This window comes from Furipterus horrens, unplaced genomic scaffold (genome assembly GCF_987537825.1).
Source record: "Furipterus horrens unplaced genomic scaffold, mFurHor1.1.pri manual_scaffold_5, whole genome shotgun sequence".
In the NCBI taxonomy this organism is placed as follows: Eukaryota; Metazoa; Chordata; class Mammalia; order Chiroptera; family Furipteridae; genus Furipterus; species Furipterus horrens.
This window is the reverse complement of record NW_028327175.1, coordinates 35,045,673-35,065,938: the sequence shown is the minus strand read 5'-3', so window position 1 is coordinate 35,065,938 and position 20,266 is coordinate 35,045,673. Positions and strand designations below refer to the sequence as shown.

General features: G+C 47.9%; 1 protein-coding gene across 1 annotated transcript in view; it reads left to right on the top strand.

Annotated features, from left to right (window-relative positions):
- Positions 1-20,266, top strand: part of AHRR (aryl hydrocarbon receptor repressor) — an 82,208-nt gene extending 61,942 nt beyond the window's left edge. The window contains exons 5-11 of the mRNA XM_090278928.1: positions 3,767-3,856; positions 10,141-10,270; positions 11,213-11,346; positions 14,901-15,100; positions 17,244-17,305; positions 17,583-17,724; positions 18,477-20,266. Coding sequence (XP_090135054.1) covers positions 3,767-3,856; positions 10,141-10,270; positions 11,213-11,346; positions 14,901-15,100; positions 17,244-17,305; positions 17,583-17,724; positions 18,477-19,494 — 1,776 coding nt within the window. The 3' untranslated portion in view covers positions 19,495-20,266. The remainder of the gene's footprint in view (positions 1-3,766; positions 3,857-10,140; positions 10,271-11,212; positions 11,347-14,900; positions 15,101-17,243; positions 17,306-17,582; positions 17,725-18,476) is intronic.

The window sequence follows — 20,266 nt, the reverse complement described above, 5'->3', positions numbered from 1 at the left end:
TCTGTCAAAGTGTGTATGGGAGACAACTGATCGATGTTTCTCTCCCTCTTCCTCACACATTCTGTCTCTTCCCTCCCCCCACTTCCTCTCTCTTTTAAAAGCAATGAAAAAATGTCCTCGAGTGAGGATTTAAAAAAAAAAAAACAAGTAAATCTTAAATGTTTCACAGGTTTTCCCCCAAGAAATACTGTGTGTCTCAGAACAGAGGCACTGGGGAGACTGGCACGTTCTCAGACTCAGCAATAACCCAGTAGCCTGAAGTTCGGGCAGACACTGCCAGTCCCTCTCTACTCAGAGATATCAAGGCAGTGGGACCAGGCACTTCTCCATGGAGTCACACAGAAATTGAAATGGCAAATAACACAGTCTGTGGCAGATGCAGTCTGTGGTCAGCTTCCCATTCTTCAGAAGTACATTGGAGGTGAGGTGAGGGTGGCTGATAACGGGCTTTGCAGTGATTTGTGGTCATCGTCTTGGGCTGGACCATTGAAAGCGGGCACTGCAGCTGTGGTGCCCTGTGAGCTGGGTTTTCTTGCTCAAAAATCTCAGCACAGAGTCTCAATCGCATTGTGAAGTCACTGCCCTGGTGTTTGCACCTCTGTCGGGAAAGTTATCTGAAACGTAGAAATAAGGCAACAACTTGGGTGGCATGTCCTTCCACTCAAGGATCATCCAGGGACTTAGCTTTGCATCTCACAGCAACCGCGGCCTGACTGCTTCTCTTGAGTAAAACTTTGACATGGGCTCATTTTATATTTCCATGAGCATCGTGACTTTTCCTTTCTGAATTATCGTAATGGTTGAGAGTGTTGGAATGAGGTAGCAGTCAGGGTTCACTTTCTCCAGCCACATAACCAACTGTCTAATACATTTGTATAAAAGACTTCCCTTTCCCCATTGGATTGGCCCAGCACTTCTGCTGAAGACTGCTTGCCTGTCCTTGTACCAAGTGGCCTTAATTGCTGTACCTTTGGAGTCAGGAAGGCAGTCAGCATAAGTCTTACACTTTTGTTCTAACTCTACTGAGTCTTTTAATCAGAAACATGCATATCAGTGTATTTAGGGCTCCTCTCTGCACTGTGTCATTGTTTTCAGCATGTAGGTCTTGCCCGTGTTTTATTAGATTTATTACTGGGTTTAAAACTTTTTTTTTTTTTTTCATCCGGACCTGAAGTTTTCTTTGTGGGATAGTTTTGATTACAACTTTAATTTGTTTAATAAATATTGGGCTACTTAGATTTTCTAGTTCTTCTTATATCACTTTTCTTAGTGTTTTTCAAGGAATCTGTCCATTTTATTTAAATTGTTTACTTTATTGAATATCAGTCTTAATGTTTCTTACTATCTTTATAATGTCTGTAGGATCTGTAGTGATGCAGCCTTTAAAATTCCTGGTGTCAGTAATTTGTATTTCTCCTGATCAAACTTCAAAGAACTGAATTTTGACTTTATTGATAACCTTCATTATTTGACTGCTTTAGACAATTTTCCTTGATTTTTATTCTTATTCTTACTTTTCCTTCCTTCTACTTACCATGAACTTCATTGGCTTCTTTCCCTAGTTTCTTGAGGGGGGGATTCTGCACTTTTCCTTTTGAAACAGTCACGTTAGGCTCACTGGGACTTCGTGCTGCCTTTTCTGCTAATAAGTTGAAGTTCATTGTGTCCTCACCAAGTCAAGGACCGTCGGTTGTGCAGCTTTCTTTGTTCTCATTGCTCTCCCTCATTTTTTAGAAGCATGGGGCTGGGATCTAGGTGGCTGCCATTTATGCTAGGCTGCCTAGAAATCTTTAATATCAGTAATTTAAAAGTTGTTAGAAGTTGATATTTATAAACCCTAATGGAAAAACTAGCATATGACCTGCATGGACAGTTTACCAAAGCAAAATAGAAGTTACCGATGACTATATGAAATGTTTTCAGCCTCATTCATAATGAAAAAGATGAAAATCATAATAATGGTAAAATAATTTATTGCTTATCAAGTTGGCAAAGGTTTTTAAAAAAGGAGAAAAAAGGAAGTCCCCAGATGGTCAAGAATTAAGTGACTATTATGATACACTGCAGATGGTCACAGACTTCAGGGAAATTAAAGTCCCTAAATGTCTGCATTTTAAAGATATAAATTGAAATATTTATGAACTCCATTGTCTGGGTGTCCCAGCCTCCCTCACCTCCAGCTTCTGTGCTGGCAAAGTGGAGTCACAGCGGTTCCTGTCTCATGGAGGTGATGTGCAATTGAGTGAGATATTTCATGTGAGATGCCTGACTCTCATAAGGACCTACACAGCAAGTGCTTCCCTTACTTTATCATGGTGTAGGTCAGGATGATTGAGAAGATGATGATAGATAGATATGCAGATACATAGATGGTAGATAGATAGATGATACAATGCTCGCTGGTCCTGCCATTAGGTGCTATGAGCTCCTGTGCCTCTTCAGTAGTGACAGCCCTGGGAAACCACTGCAGGATGGTCCAGGGGGGCTTGCTTTACAAATGAAGGGAGACTTTAAGCCAAGCACAAGAACCACATGCCCTACTTTTCTCCACACACGCGAAGTCCACAATAATTATAGATATTAAAAATTTAATAATAATAGCACTGCGAATAACATATACTAGCAAATTTAAAATCAAGATGAAATGGAGGCATTGTTACAAAATATTTTAAGATGCCAGAATTTATATAAGAAAATAATTTAAACCTGAATATGCTAACAATCATTAAATAAATTATATAATACAAAAATTTACTCATTTTCACTTACCACTTCCCCAGAATGTGCCCAAACTAAATGATCTAAGGGATGAGGTGAACCAAACTCTCAAGGAGCACATGAACCTCATCTTAAATAAGTGGGTCCAGAAAAATGAAAGGAGGGGCAAGGGGTTTGACTTATGTTTGATAATTATGTATACTTGACGTAAAAATGAGAGAAGCTTACTGTCTGGCTTTTCCTTAAATATAGACTATATTTATGAATAACTCCTAAATGAAATGAATCAATTTATAGCATATAAAGTTATGATCAGATAAGTTCACCCTATGTGTGCCAGAATGACTTTTTTTATCCTTATCTGAGGATATTGATTTTAGAGAGAGAGGAAGGGAGAGATAGCGAGAGAGAGAGAACCATCAACGTGAGAGAGAAACATACGCACCCTGGCTGGGGATTGAACCTGCACACTTTTGCTGTATGGGACAATGCTCCAACCAACTGAGCCATCCGGCCAGGGCAGAATGATTCTTCATCAGGAAATCTATACCTGTAATTCACCACATTAATAGACTAACAAAAATTTATGTGATTACTTCAGTAGATATAGAAATAGCACTTGATGGAGTTCAATATTTTCTCATGATTAAAAAGTCTTAGAAAAACGAAAGCACAATAAAGAAAGTGGATGAGTGGGGAAGTCACACAGGTGAAATGAAAGGCTTCTGTTAGTTTCAGGTGCTGATGGTATGTCATCATTTCATGATGATGTTAACATTTTATAAAACAAATTTAGTAAACATCACAAAAAACAAGAGCTCAAGTCTTGAGCCTTATGAACCATGACCAAGTTCCCACGTGATCTGCTAACTTGGGAACTGTTACAAAATGGTCACAAATAAATTAAAAGTAGTATTTCTGGGGATTATGAGTACAGACTACAAAACAGGGAAGAAAGGTTGAAATCTCAAGCAGAAATGATACTTGTGCTTTTTTATTTTGAGTGATGAATGTATCTTGGAGCCAACTCGACTTTTGTTCCTTCCAGTCCCTGGATGGCTTTGCTCTGGTTGTGAGTGCGGAAGGGGTGATATTTTATGCATCAGCCACAATCACGGACTACCTGGGCTTCCACCAGGTAAGCACAGCTCTTCCTTCTGCCGCACGATAGTTTCCATTGCTCATTTTCTTCAAGGTTAAAACATCTCCAAAATCAAGCTTTCATTATTATGGAGGTTTTGTCAGGTAAGGATTTCTACAGCCCAGCTTTGTCTGGGGTTCAGTCATGGCAAGAGGTGTGACGGTGCCCGGGGTGTCCTGAGTCTGAAGAGAAACAGCAACTACTCTGACTGTGGCATGGCGCCCATGCTTGTCACTCTCTGGTGAGTCCTCACCAGTAGCATTGATGTCTTAAACCCCAGGACAAAGTGTATTCTGCAAATGCCCTCATGGACGTGCTGATAATCCATATGGAATGTTGCTGCAGACCAGCCAGGGGGTTGGTTCCAGACATTGGGGCCAAGAGTCGCTGCTGAGGCCCATCAAATGCTGGGACCCAGAGGGGCAGCTCCTCCAAGAAAAGGAGCAATGAGACGTCCTACCCCCAGTCCAGGAAGGGAAAAGGAAACTTCTCTACATGGCCTCTGGGGAGGGAAAGAAGTCTCTTGTGAGAAATCCAAAACCTAAATACAATTTACACTCCCATGGAGTGCAGATTCCTGTGTCTGGGGAGAGGAGTCCACAGTATGAAATCACAAGCCCACGGGAAGCCATGGCCTATAAGGGGCTGGCATGGTCCTTGAGAACTCATGATAAAAAACAGGTGGATTCAAGGAAGAGCAAAATAGAACTTTGAAATTGAAGAATACAGTGTGTCAGTCATTCAAGGTCTGGTCAAGAGGTGAAAACTGCAGTGATCGAAACAGTTTGATATAAAGAATTACTGTCAGTTTATGGAAAGATTTATTAACTAGTAACACAGATTAGCAATAAGGGAGAACAGACATAAACACATGCAGTGGATGGAGGCCAGCAGTGGCCATAGCACCGAGGCTGGGCATACAGGCAGAGCATATTTTAGAGACCTCTCCTCACTGGTGAGGTGAAGCCCTTGGCCTGTGGTTACAGAATTCCCTCATGGTGCCCCAGGCCAGGACTAGCCAGGAGGAAATTGCCCACTGGGATGCTGGTGGGACTCTTGAAGAGGTTGCCTGTGGTGGGGTGCTCCCTGGGAGGCTGATCAGAATGTCTGACATTTGAGGGGACGGATCACCCCCTGCAGAGCCCAGAGCACCATTGCTGGCCAAAGGGAAATGTAGGATCCAGAACAGAGCAGAGCTGTGAAAGGAGGGGTTGGAGCCAAGAGGCAAGTGATGAATTTAGTAGCAAAAATCTCACTGGACGGGCAGGACACCAAGGGGGGTGCCTGGAAGCAAGGGATGATGGGAGCCAGTATTTGAGAATGTGGGTCCCTAACACACCATGAAAGTTCAAGTCTGCCTGAGGCCCCTGAGGCTGAGAAAGTGTTCAATCTGATTTCCATGGAAGCGGTCATTTTGAATGTTCGCAAAACTAAAGTAGCTGTCATCCCACCATGATCCCGAGGAGCAGTTTCTCTAACACCTGACTCTAAGTTTGCTTTCCTACCACCTGAACACAAGGACTGACTGGCCACCACACCCTATCCTGCACAGGCTCCCTTCTTATGGGGCCCAGGGCAGCCCTTTGGCAGTCCACATGCCCACAGTAGGACTCCCCTTCCCCAGCTTCTAGTGCAGCCAATCATGTGGCCTGAGTGAGACCCTGCAGCACGTGGAGGTGTGGCCCCTGAGGGACGCCATAGGGCAGCCAGTATGTGGTCCGTGAGTGAGTGAAGTGTGGTGGGCACAACCTCCAAGCGGCATTCCCAGGCTGCGTGTCAGCCTTGGCTCTGACCATCCTGAGCCTTGTTTTCCTCCCCCACATTGATGGGCAGCAGCAGTGTCCATAGCCGAGGCAGCTGCTGGGAACACACGGGTTCCTATATGAACAGAGCACTGGGAAGGGCATTGACATCCGTGACACTTGTGAGAGGCATCCCCACCACCAGCCCCACTGCCTGGGGTGTTTCTCCCCTTGGTTGCACATGACAGTATGTGACAAGAGCTCTGTCACCCCATCCATCTCCTAAAGACACCCCCATCTTAGAGAGGTGGGTAGTGATGAGTAATGAGTCTCTCTTTCGTAGACCAGCTTAGCCCTGATGCCCTCCCTCTCCACAGTCCTCTCCTGTACATCACAGTTGCTCTGGGGTACCTTGTCTACACACTGCTGTCTCCACCCCTAAGAGACCAGTAGATTGGTGGGCATGGTTGGGGTCAATGGCTGCCTCGCTGGGGAGTCCATTCACACAATGCAGAGCTCACAGGACCACTGTGAGGATGTGAACATGACTCGATTCCGGCCCCCAAGTAGCAAAGCTTTTGACGGACTTCCCACGATTGCTTGTGCAGCGCTCGTGTCTAGAGAAAGCGGTGTGGTCTGCCTTCTTGGGCTGTCACCCAAGTGGCCCGTGAATTCTTTCGCTGTAATTCGAAGATCTTAGTGCAGGTTTTGCTCAGTGGTCAAGGCAACAGTCCTGTAGAGTGGCCTTGATTCCAGGTCTGAACTTGTCTCAAAGCTTGATAATTTCCCTCCAAGAGTTAGAAGTAAAAAAAAAATAATTTTCTTTTCTTATATAGACATTATTTCGAAATGCCATTAAATTGGGCATTGACTAATTTATGCAAAATATTTCATAAAAATATTAGAACAGCTTTGTACTATTGTGAGCTTCTTGTACAAAATGCGTTACAAAGTCAGGAGCCAGATTCTTCCCATCAGGAAGACTCCATTTTTTATCTTCAAGTCCAGCATGTTTTATGATGAATACATAGGGTAATATGTGTATTTCAGTTACCATTGACATTTATTGATTGAAAAAGTTGTCTGTTGTCTCAAAGGCAAGCAGTTGGGGTAAGTTGTCCCCGCATGAGCCAGGGCACCAGCTGGAGCTTGTTGATTGGAGCACAGGCATGAGTCACAGACATGCACCTGCTTTGCACAAAAAAGTGAAGATGCTAACTGCTGGAATGAGGACTTTGTTAAAGTGATGCTTTTCTTCCTACCTCCATAAGTTATGGCTTAGGGCTAAAATAATGACTGCTTTTACTTGATCGAAGTCCTGCTTTTGCCTATTTGAATAATTGTTATATTATTTTCTCCCCTCCTCTCATTTCCCCCCACCATTTATTTTTCTTGACTTCACTTTGTAGGAATCAAACCGTAGGAGATTAAAAATGATGAAGGTGGTTAGACATACAAACCCTTGTTTCCTCAAGCTGAAAAATAGTTACATTTAATGTCTTCAAGTTTGCGTTAGTCAGAAAGGCCTTTCCCAGTTTTATTATGCCCTCCTCGAAGTTAATCTGTCCCCTGATTGGGTTGAGCCACAGATTCATACCTTGCATGTTAATTTCACACATCCCTTTTGTTAATAACTAAAGGATGACAATGACAAATGGGGCACCCAGAGAGACCTGTGGGCTGCTCACCACCTTCCAGGTTCTGTAAAGCTTGGGGTCATTGGCTAAAACCCATGAGAGAGTAATATGCACCACAGTGAGAACCATGACTACCCAGTGCTCAAGGTCAGCATAATCTTTCTCTTAATCAAAACCATAGAGGGAAAAGTGACATCCATCTACAACAGGGTGGAAAAGCATCAAATTCTCGGTAACGACTCAGCCACCCAGAAAACATAGAACGTACTTTAAAGAAATGAAAGATGTTCCAGATAAATTAAAGGATATGTCAAATTCATGAATTGGAGAACCCAGTATTATTACAAAGATATCAGATCAAGTTATATAATTAAGGGCATTACCACAAAAAATGAGCAACTTTTCTGGATATTGGCAAGCTAATTGGAAGTGTAGAGAATGAAGGTAATCTGAGCAGGGGAAGGGAGCCATGGGAAGGGAGTGTGGGGTGATTATGGGGGACTTATGATTGTGGACACAAGACTTTCTGCAAAACTTGGCAGTTAGGACAGTGTGGCCTCAGTGCAAGGACAAAGAGACCCACAGGAGAACTGAAAGTCAGAGAAGACGTGTGTGCATGTATGGGATTTATGATAAAGGCAGCACAGCTGATGGTGGGGAAATGGTGGTCTTGTCAATAAATGGAGCTGGGAGAACTGGACCCACTGGCAGAAAAATGAATCTTGACTCTTGCCTCACACCATACACAGTAAACATCAGGTGGATGGTAGAAGCTTCTAGAAGATAACAGGGCAGAGTCAGATCTATAAGGAAAGATTTCTTAGGACAAAACCCCATCTCTGGGAAAAGACTGCTGAATTAAACTGAGTTAGATCCATCGAGAGAGCAGGAAGGCAGGCCAGGGAGTGCAAATGTTTGCAGTGGAACACACCCAACGAAGTCTTTGAGTCCAGAATAGACAAAGAACACTGATGGATCAGCACAACAGCTCCATGGAAAACAGAGAAAAAGACACAAGTGGGCAACATGCACCCACACACGACACATGTACATGCACTCACATCTGAAGACCAATAAATATGTGAGATGCTCAATTTCCATAGATTTTATGATGTGCAAATTAAAACCACATGAAGAAACCCTGACACGTTTGCCAGAGTGGCGCAAACAAGAAAAGCTGGCGTGCCGGATGTTGGCCAGAATGTAAAGCAACTGGACTTTCACACCTGCCACAACAGGAGTGTGTATGTATACACTCACTTTGGAACGTTGTTTGGCACTATACGCTGAAGCTGAAGTTCGGCCACCATGACCATGGAATTCCACTCCTGGGTGTGCACTCACAGACCCAGCAGCCTCATGCATAACAGGCCCAGATGGGAAACAGCCCAAATGTCCATCCGCACAAGGGGACTAGCCAGAGGTGGGGTATCCATGCAGTGAAACTCATACAACAATGGGGATGAAAACTGCCACACACACACACACACATACACACACACACACACACAACATGGGTAAATAGACAGGCCCCAAAGAACACAGCGCTCCATTTACATACAGAACCAGTGAAGTCAGCGCTGTGAGGGCCTCTGGGGAGGATGGAGAGTAGGGACCTCTGAGGTGCTGTTGGTATTCTGTTTCCTGATTGGGTGGAGATTACATGGGGAACTCATCAGGTTGTATATTTATAATTTGGGCACTTTTCAGCCTATTTGTTTTGCTTGAAACATAAAAGTTTATTAGGAAAACATCCCTGTGGGAAGTGCACTTGTGATCATAGAGCCTCCAGGTAAGGTGAGAGCCATCAGGTGAACTGGAAACCACCAGGTGAGACAAGAACCTTCAGGTGAGATGGGAGCTGCCAGATAAGGCAGGAGCCAGCAGGCTTGGAGCTGGAGGGAAAGCCTGTGCATCCCCTTCCACTGTGAGCTGGTCTCTGCGTTGGTCCCCCATTCATGTCCAGAGCCTCTGACCCTGGTGAACACTGACCAAGGACAATACCACTTCTGACCTCTGTGTCCACTTCTTTCTGTGCAAACATGGGTCTCTCTGGACTGTGAGGTGCACAGGAGATTGGAGCCCAATCTTTGAGTTATGATCACATTCCTGTTCTACCTTCCAGAGGTTGTGTGTTGTTTGACATTCAGAGCATCCCAACCAGCTTTGGCCAGAATTACAGTTAAGAGAAGATAGTGGGAGATGTGAACAGGCCCTCATCATTTATCTACATGCTCTAAGAATGTTTTTACCAACAATAGTAACAGCTTTTGTGGCCTGTGGTTGTGGCCTTTGTGCCCCAGACAGTGACTTCCTAGTGTGGGTCTGGTGCCTGTGAGGGTCGGCGTCTCTGTTTAGAACCCAAGCAAATGGGAGGACAGAGGACCATAGAGAAAGCTGTGGACTGGTGGGTCCATGTGGCATCCTGGAAGGGGGTGAATGTAGCCTGGAGGTGCCAGGAATAAGGAAGTCACTGGGCAGGAGGCACTGGTGGCTCCTACCTCACCTCCCAGGGGTGATTTCCTAACAAATTTTTGTGATTTGAATATAACACAGAGTCTACAAAGTGCTCAAATAATACAGCTTGATGAGTTCCCCGAATCACAGAGGGTCAGAATCAATTTAGAAAAGTGGTTATCTTGGTCCCAAAAGGCATTTGCTCTCCGAGTCTCCTGCTCTGCCACTGAAGGTGTCACCTGGCTCTGTGTTCCAGGCTGTGTGGCCCATCCTCCCAGGGAGGGAATGGCCCTGAGGGCAAGCTCTGGTCTTTTCTGTGGACTTTCTCTTCATGGTTGTGACTTGCTCTTGACAGGTGGATGAGGTGTTTGTGCAGGTAGTAATCATTGGGTATTATGTGGAAACCCCCTCAAGGTAAGGCTGAAATAACTGTTCAATGTTTCAGACGGATGTGATGCACCAAAACATTTATGATTACATCCATGTGGATGACCGCCAGGACTTCTGCCGGCAGCTCCACTGGGCCATGGACCCACCCCAGGTGGTGTGTGGGCAACCCCTGCACTCGGAGACAGGTGGGTCTCACCAAGACTGGGAGCCCTTCAACATGGTTTCTGTCCAAGAAACTGTCCACCTACCTTCCATCGCTTTTCCTTCACATTAAATGCAGTGCCCTCCTCTTTCAGCGCCCCTCTTGCCTTGTCTATTCAGCTCCACATGGCTCTCAGACTCCTGAGTGTGATGGCATCTCTGACCACTTCTGTGTGCCCTGCCAGGGCCTGAGAACCCCTCACCAAAGAGCTGCAGTGCCTGTCTTCCCCTGGGGACACAGTCTTCCAGGAAGTTACTTTGGTCCACATTAGATTTACCTTTTTTAAAAAGCTCCCAAAGATTGGGGTCTGCTCACAGATGTTGCCCTTTGCAGGCAGAACCCCCCCAAGAAGCCCCACCAGAATGAGGATGCTCTTGGCTGGTGCCCAGCTCCTGTAGGGCAGACTGGCACTCAGGGGACAGAACACTCGGGTGCTAGGAGACAGGGAGCCATCCACCTGGGGTCCAGCAGGGGGAGAGTGAGTCCCGGTTCTTTCACACGTCTCCCCAGAAGTTGCAAATGATTCAAGAAAAGTTTCCAACATAACTCACACAACAGCATAATTGCCTCATAAAGCTGAGTGAAGAAAGCAAACCCCAGGTGCCAGCACGCAATCCCATTTCGTAAAGCTCAAAACAGACGGAGAAAACACCCGATGGTGTCCCATGTGCAGTCGTACTGGAGTGACGTTTTTAAGGGCAAAGGACCGTGAGCACATTTGTCAGAGCATCTGTCTCTACGCGGTCATGGGGGTGGGGGATGGGCAGGAGCACAGGGGGACATGCAAGTTGTGCCCTACAGGGTGGCGTGTCATGTGGTGACAGCTGACTGTTACATGTATGACCTTGCTTATCAGTGTGTTTTCTTGGTTTCTCTTGGTCACTGCCTTTCTGGCTCTCACCACTGCCTGCGGCCACCTGGGCAGGAGAGGATGCTGTCCTGGGGAGGCTCCTCAGGGCCCAGGAGGGGGCTACAGGTCCCACTGAGTACTCAGCCTTCCTGACTCGCTGCTTCGTCTGCCGCGTGCGCTGCCTGCTGGACAGCACCTCGGGCTTCCTGGTGAGTGTCTGGCGCATTCCCAAACGGATGGGGAAGTGAGGGGCCAGGTGCAAACTGCACGTGGTTCTCAGCAGGACCGAGTGACAGTGGGTGGATGAGGGAGAGTGAACCTGTGACACCTGCTCCAGATTGATGACACGATGCAGCTGAAATGTTAAAAATCTGCAGGAGATCTTACACTGGACTGAGTTTTTGTTTACACTTAGTTGTACCTTCATTTCAAATTCATTTTCAACAGTTTTCTCAGTATGCACCATGAGAACCCGAGACCGTATTCCTGCCAGACTTTTTGGTTTAACCTCTTCTCCTGCAAATAGATACTTGGGTTCCCACTTCTCATACTTGACCATTTCCTCTTCCAGCTTCTCACTGAAGGGGTGAGGGGAAGGGAAGAGACATCCTCCTGGGGGCACAACAGAGCAGAACCCCCAGTCCATGCCAGACCTCCGCTGACCTCCCAGACTGTGTGGCGTTCCTGTGCTCTGCCGCTACCCCTTCCCCACCTGGGTCCCCACACTCTCCTCTGGGTCACAGCCTCCCAAGAGCCTCAGTGCTCCCATCCTTGGGTAGCAGTTCATCACTGAGACCCTTTGACCCCATGGTCTTTCACCATCAGTGGTGTAGGGCATGCCTCCTGGGCTCAACTTCCATCCCCATCTGGGTGTGTGCACTGCTGCCGCCATCCCCCAACCACTGCACAGCCCTGCCTAGGCCCACCTGGACTGTGCACCCCTGAGGGATTTGTCTCCCCTACCTGGACTTTGGGCCCCTACCCTGGGATCTGGCTCCCCAACTGGACTCTGGGCCCCTGGGAGGGATGAACCTCTGGTGTTTGGTGTTTGGCAAAGCCCCTGAGTGTTGGTCCAGGACTAGGCTCGTGATTTCTAGCAGGTACTTACTGTGCCTGTAAGAAGGGAAGGCAGGCATAGGAGGGTGGCCTGCCTGTGGATCATCCTCTAAGTGGCTCTGGAAGAGGGAGCAGTCCCTGCAGACCAGTCCTCGGGCGCCACCTACAGGCTTGTCGCAGCAGTGCCTGTCTCACTGTTGTTTTGCGCCAGTTTTTCCAGCTCAGGGCCCTTGGAGCCACTCCCCTAACCCCAGACCTTGCAGGAAATGCACGCCCGAACCACCCCACATCCCACATCGGAGTAGCCCATCGGTCCTGGGCTGAGGGGCAGACCCCCTCAGGACTTGAGGTCCCCAGCATCAGTAACCTGGGCCTCCCAGCGCCCAGTCCTCTCCAGGCTGGGCTCAGGGCAGAGAAGCCCGTGCCTAGCCCCACTGGCTATAGTTTCATTTACCTTTTGCTGTTGGTTGGTTGTTTTACTTCTGCATTAAAAGTTGTTTTTTGCTTAATTCAAACATTATTTGTACATAATACAAATTTAGTCACTTCAGAACTGTAGAGAATGGAAAAGGGTTCCCAGGCCCCTTCTCCAGACGTCACTGCCCCAGCTGCGCATCCTTCTTGAGGTGTTTTTGCCCAGCTTCTTGTTCTCCTTTTCACACACCCCCCATACCCCTTCCTCTCTGCTCCACCCTGACCAATGAGGGAGATGAGCTGCTGCTGGGTCTTGGAGACCCTCCCCAGGTCCCAGGACCTGTGTGCTGGTGATCTCCTGAGCCCTCTGTGTGCTTCTCCCCAGGCCTTGCCTGGTGACCCTTCTCCAAACCGCGGCTTCCCACCAGAGGTGCTGTACTTCCAGCCCCACGTCACCTGCCTCAGCCTTTGCATTTGCCCAGAGTGACAGCAGCTTAGGGAGTCACTCCTGGCTGCCTCTGGGCAACCTTACTGTTTATGGCAATATTGTGGCTTCAATTATCTGGTAGTGAATTGACAGCTTCATGGTCCCTGCATTTTATTCTCCTGATTCAAGGGGACCATGAAGAAGGTGGCTGGTGGGTGACAGTGGGCATGTCTCTTGACCCAGCTCTGAGGAACTCTGCCCAGCCCCATAGGAACATCTTGAAGACCTGCTTACTTTTGCAGGTCCCCCAACCCCCACCAGGACGCTTCGTCAGTAAAAAAATTAGCTGTTCATTTGCACCACAATCCTGACATACACACAATCTCTCATCTTTTATTTAGGCAATTGGTTGTCCATAAAGTCTTTTATTTTGATATTTTGTTCTAAGTTTTGTGGGAGACTAAGATAGTTTTACTGTAGCTAGATAGAGATATTGTACATCTTACTATATAATCAAGCAGAGATTGAAATATAGGTTAAAAATAAAACTGTAAAAGCACAGAGAAAACAAGCAAAATAAGTTAGTTGGAGAAGTGTCTGGTTACCTTTTACCCTTAAGTTCCTTACTGCACGGCGGAAAGTGCTCAGGCACTTACAACGAAGGGACTGAGAACAAGTGCACGGGGCAACACAGATGTGCATGACCCCAAGGCTCTTCCCAGCTCTGCCTGTGACAGTGTGAACCTCCCCGATCCCACAGGCTGGGCAAGGTGGTGTTACATGAAGCTGGCTTGTTACAATTCAGGAATTTAGAGATCCAGTTGATGTTAAGCTGGTAGCTTGTAATCGGCCATGATAGAAATATTTACACCGAAGAAACTGGCAAGTAATACAAATCAGGTCTTTTTTCTCCAGAGAGCCTGATGTTAAATACATCCCAGCATACCACTGCCTTGAATCCTCTATATCAAGCGTGTGACTAGCATATAGTAGATGCTTTGTAGGTATTTGTTCATTCAGTAAATCAATAGACAGATGGAGAGATGGACAGAAGGATGTGTGGGTGGATGGAAGGATAAATGGATGGACAGAAGGAAGGAAGAAAGGGAGGGAGGAAGGATAGGGAGAGAGTGGGGCCATGTTGTAGAGAGAAACATCACCGTGTGGTTGCCTCTCACGTGCCCCCAACTGGGGACCTGGCCTGCAATCCAGGCATGTGCCCTGATCGGGAATCAAACTGGTGACCCTCTGGTTTGCAGGCTGGTGCTCAATCCACTGAGCCACACCAGAGCTGTGGTGTTATTCTTATATAAAGGGCAGGAGCTTGAGCACCCTAAGGGCACTTGGTAACTAACTCAATTATAAATCAGCTTTTCTATTATGTAGAGATATTTTATTTTAATTTGTCATAAAATGTTAAGTTACATGCTGGCTTTTAAACTTACACTATGGACTGTCGATAAACAAAATCAAGCTGCCCCTAAACTTTGTCATAAGTGAAGGAATGATCATTTAGAAATGGAGGGTTAAAGCTGGAACAGTCCTCAGAGATCACCCACTCCAGCAAACTGCACTGAGGTCAGTGTCAGCCCAAGCTGATGCACATTCACACTCACATGTGACACATGAGCACATATATGTCAGTTAAAGGATAACAGAGACTCCAGAGAAACCCCGAATCACCCCGAAGGCCTTGGGATAGTCCCTGTGCATGGGGGCCAAGCATGGATAAATGTTGGCTTGTGTCTCCTTGGTGACTGAGGATAAGATTTTTGACTGTGTTTCTACCCCTGAGAACATCATTTCTGCCTCTTTTGACCCTGTGGCTAATTGCTCTGTGAACATTTTTCTGTCTTTCAAAACTAGACGATGCAATTTCAAGGAAAACTAAAATTCCTGTTTGGACAGAAAAGGAAGGCACCATCAGGGACAGTCCTGTCCCCTCGGCTCTCTCTGTTCTGCATCGTGGTACCCGTCCTCCTACCTTCTGTGGCAGAGATGAAAATGAAGGGTGCGTTTCTGAGGGCGAAGCACAGGGCAGACATCTCAGCCACTGTGGACACCAAGTGAGTAAGAACCCCTCAGCCGCCACATTCACTGTTGCTGGTGCTTAAAGCAAAGTGCCCGACACAGAGCACTTTCTTTCTATTCTTTCTTTATTGCCAGCAAACAATAAAATGAGAAAGCTGGTGTCTTTTAAGCTAGCACATTGTGGAAGCAGCTATTAGAAAATAAGAAATACCACCCTGGCTAGTGTGGTTCAGTTGGTTGGAACGTCATCTCAGAACCAAGAGGTTGTGGGTTCAATTTTCTGTCCAGGCATGTATGAGAGGAAACCAATCGATGCTTCTCTCTCTCTCTAATAGCAATAAAAAAAAATGCCTCAGGTGAGGATAAAGAAAAAAAGATTCTTTTGTGAACTGTGGCAGCCAACACTGCCTAGACCACTTCATCCCTAAATCCTCCAGCTATACTCCAGACACAGGAGGCTTCTCTCTCAAGCCCCAAAGGCCACCTTCAAAACTATCCCCTTTGGTGGGTGAGACTGTCCACTCCTCTTCATCATCCATGATTAACCTCTGGTGTCTTCAATGACCACTTAGACAATTAGAAAACCAGACCGCAGCTGCGGTGATTGGAGTGCTCCCAATGTGTGTCTGGTTTCTTGTGACTGTCATTTTCATTTCCACTCCTGTGATGTGGTCTGCCTGGAGTCTGCAGTTGGAGCCATTGACTTCATGGCACAAGCCCCTACCTTGCTGCTGCTGGTCTCACATGTCTGCACTGAAGGTGGCTTCTAGGGACACAGCCGTCCATGAGCCCAGGGCCATCCTCTGGGTCCCTGACAGGTGCCAGCATGCTCAGACAGCAGCACTGTGGAGCAGTTTTCAATGAAATATATATGCCTTTTTAAATGTCAAAGATAACAAAATGCTATGAAATATAAAGGAGGAAAAAATAAAATACCCAATGAGAACAACTATAAATCCAAGTGATAAATCAAGATAAATCAGGAAGGTGTGCCAATGTGCAGAGTATACTTATTGCCCAGGGTCACCCCCCGCACACACACACACTTGCGCAGAACCCATTGCAAAGGTCTTATCTGCCTGGTGAGGGTTGAGCCTGTCCATACCTGCTGTCTTATCACTTGCACTAACACACTCCTCTTCGTCTTCATTTACCCTCTTCCATTATTCTGTGTTTTTAAGCTCTTGTGGCTTGATAATTATAACGGAAACTCACGCAATGAGTTTTCTATTTCCTGTATATGTTCTTCCAACCCTACAAACAACAGAGAGGAAAATTCTACCCTTCCCATCTCCTCATAGAGGTCTGTGTGCATGGTGGGCTCCCACTGCCCCCTGGTGACCACACAGGGAAGCACCTCCAAAATCAATATCCAGGGGCTTCTGCAGTTGTTCGTGGTCATGCACGGACTGGCAGATATTTGAGTTGCCCAATGAACACATTCCAACCAAGGGAGATGCTTCACCCTCTTTCTCTGCTCTTTCCTCGTTTCTCTCGTCTTCTCAGTTCTCTGTCTCTCATCTCTATTCTCCAGAGATGACCAGAGGGTGGTGAGGTGGGGCAGGGCAGGGCAGGAAACTCTGGCTCTGGGGCCAGCCAGGCAACTGGATTTGCATCCCAGTCCCCTTCTAGAGGGGTGGCCCCAAGCAAGTCACTTAACACTTCTGAGCCTGTCTTTTCTCTTGAAAAAAAAAAAAATTAAAAAAAGAATCTAGCAGGAGGGGTTGCCTCAGACTTAAGATTCTGCATAAGCTCTGTGAGGGGTGTTGTGTGTGTGTGTGTGTGTGTGTGTGTGTACACCCTCAGTAGTGATGGCTCAGTATTCACTAACTTAGTGTTCACAGTGACATTGTAGAACATAACTAGTATAAATGAGAATCGGCTGTATTTTCATTCTAGCTATCCAAAATAAAACAAAAGCCCTGAAAATCATTCTGTGTGCAAGTCAACTTTCTGAATCAAATTCACTAGCCCTTTATTAACCTAAAAAGTGAGGTGAATTGGAATTTTCAGCAAATCTCTAGCTGAGAAAAGGCTTTACAATCTATACAAAGTTAAAAAGTGTGAGCTTCTGTTGTGTCTCCCCTCCCAGCTGTGACAGTAATGCCTGTCATGTTAACGTCTACCATCAATGCATGTACCCTGCATGTTATTTTTTTTGTTATCTGTTCTTCACAGAGCAAAAGCCACCAGGAGTCTGTGTTTGTCGGAACTGCACGGAAAACCCAACTACTTAGCAGGTACTTTTAAAAGTTCACTATGTCATCCTTTTTAAATAGGTGCAATCTGTCTGTGTCCCGCAGAGGGCTCTCCCTGCCTCCAAAAGCCATGGTGCATCTTGCGGAAAGGCCATTGGAGCAAGTGGAGCTGGGATGCTGGTGGGCTCCTGTGAGCACTGGGCTGTGCATTTCAGAGGAGCTCCATGAGTCACATCCATGGGGAACAAAGTAGCTCATCAAGTCCCGGTGCTGTTCAGTTCATGCCGTGACGGATTTTCCCTTCTCTGAATCCTGACAGGAAGAAACAATGGAGAAAATGGCATTTCTGTGTTCAGGGCACAAATGGATGCCTGCCGCTGGGCCCGGGTTCCAGCCAGGGCCACATGTTTGTGCCTCAGAGGTGGCCCCGACGTCATCCTTTACCCCGAGGGGGCTGCAGGGTAAGTGATGCCTCCACCCAAGCCCATCCCTAGCAAAGTCACAGCTGACTTGTGGCCTTGACCATGATGGCTCAACCTTGCTCTTAGTGGGACATGCAGATACACACAAAACATGCCAAAACATGCCTCTCACCCTGGACATCATCATTACACATGTGGGGACTAGTCGGAGACAGGGGAGGAGACTTCAGTCGGGGCTTCCAGGACCTTTGAACTCACCCTCTGCCTGTAGCCTGGATCCTGAGTGGGTGACTGCCCCATCCTCCGCCCTCACCTTTGCTTGGAGACCCCTTGCACTCCTCCCCTGCCCCGGTCCCCTCCCCTGACCAGTGGGTCTATTCTTGGAGGACTGGCCAGCTGTGTGGTTGCAGGACTCCACCTCTTGTTCCCGGTCACTGTCTCCCGTGTCACCACCAAGTAATGAGTATGGCAGCAACATGGTCATTGACAGGGCCTGGCACACAGAAAGCACCCGGAAACCCTCTCCCAGTGTTAGTAGCTACTGGTGTAGCTGACCCTTCACACGTGGCATGAGCCTCGTGGAGATGCTGCTCTCTGTACCCCCACCCCATCCTGGGCCCTCAGAATCCTGCCAGGCACCCAGGAGGTGGCGGAGGGTCAAGCACAGGAAGGGAGGATGCTGGCGCTGGCATGTGGTATGGGCACATAGCAGCCTCACAGGTTCAGTCAGTGTCACCCAAATGACCACCCTCCACCCCTGCCCTGCCTGACTGGCCATCTCCTGTCTGCAGGGACTGGGTAGGAGAGGAGCACAGAAGGGTGCCAGGCGGCTCCTCTGGGGTGAGGAGGAGAAGAAGGGAAACACATGCATGTGACTGCTGCTTGGAGACACCAGGACCCATGAGGCAGCTGAACTGGGCGGTAGGAAAACATGGTCAGGATGGTGCCAAGTTGAAGCTGGAGCCCAGCAGGAGTGATCCATTCTCTGTGCAGGCCATGCCCCGGGGCTCCTGCATGCCCTTTGCCAGCACCCCAGGCACGGTTCCTGCCTTCAGGAATTCCCCCAGCTCTCATCATTCCCCCACTGCTTACGCCAGCCAGCCGAGCAGAGCCTTGCGGGATGGTGATCTCGGCCAAGTACAACCCCCCACCAGCTGCTCCTTCCCGCAGGGGAGCCTGGAGAACCAGCTCCTTCAGCCTGGAGTACAGTATCTCCCAGCAGGAGCCTATTCTACTGAGGACATCAAGTTGCCAGGTGTGCCCATGCCCTTGGAGGCCCCGTGCAACCCCATGTTGTCACTCAACATGCCCATCAAGATGGAGAGCGACTCTGGGCCCGAGGACACAGCAGATGGCTACTCTGTGTCCCCAAGCCAGGTGTGGCTGGGAACCAGTGATGTGGCTAAGAGACAGCTGGTCACTTTCCCTACCAGGATGCACTTGAAAACAGAGCCAGACTCTAAGCACCACCTATACCCCCCACACCTGGGGCATGGCTTGCTGGGGGCTCCCCACAGGCTTGGCAGGGAGCTGGCCCCATTCCATCCTGCACACTTCGTCTGCCTGGAGCGTGGTCATGGCCCTCCCGAACCGGAACCTGCCCCCTGCCTCTGTGTGCAGAGCCATCGGCCCCCCACTCTGGGCTGTGACTGCAGAGCTCCTGGGACCACGCCCATGATCAAGCTTGAGCCCTTGGACTCACCCCCGTGGGCTGCTCACAGCCAGGGTGGGGTGCCCAGGATGCTCCCCAAAAGTGCCTTGGCAACACTGGTGCCACCGAAAGCCTCTGAATGCTCTTTTCTGCCATAAAGCTGGGTGTTTGTTAAAAGTGGCGTCTGGCCACACACTAATTTACCTGTCAGCTGGGATGGCAGATGCAGGGAGGAGCCTGTCTTCAGTGACACTCTGCAGAACAGCACAGGTTCAGTCCTCTGTTATATGTCACATGCAAGAGCATATTCTGTTTTGTAAAATATCACCGATGTTCTTAAGTACAAAGTGGACTTAAGTTTGTTCAGTATAACACTATTTCCCTCTGAGAGATTAAAAATTTTCAGGAAGTGGCCACCGCAGGGCATGTGGGCCTGATGGGGTGTACTCCAGGCTTGAGAGGTGGCAGCAAGCTCTGGGCTCGCTGTCAATCATGTCCACAGTGCATGCAAGCTGTGGAAGTGAAGTTTCCTGTGGCCCCACCCCTGCCTCCCAGCTCCTGGGTTACATTCAGAGAGCAGCCTCACCCTGGGGATTCCACTGCCAGGCAGTAACTTAGGGCTGGCTGCAACTTACTGAGCTGCAGGTGAGCACATACCCATTCGTGGAAGGAATCTAGGAAGTTCCAGGCAGAAGGCACTATGAGCACCAGGTCCTGCAGCACATGCTCTGTGATCCGCGGCGGTCTTTGAGGCCATACCAGAGTGGAGATTGACAGGGTGATGTCTGGTTCCTTCCAGAAGTCTCTCTGAGGTTTTAAGTGGGCCTCTGAAGATGGTTTATGCTCATATGTCTCTTGGTGTAGTGTGGAACCTATGAAGCTGTTTGGTAAATGCCATCCTGAGGACCTGCCACCGGTGAGGACCAGCTG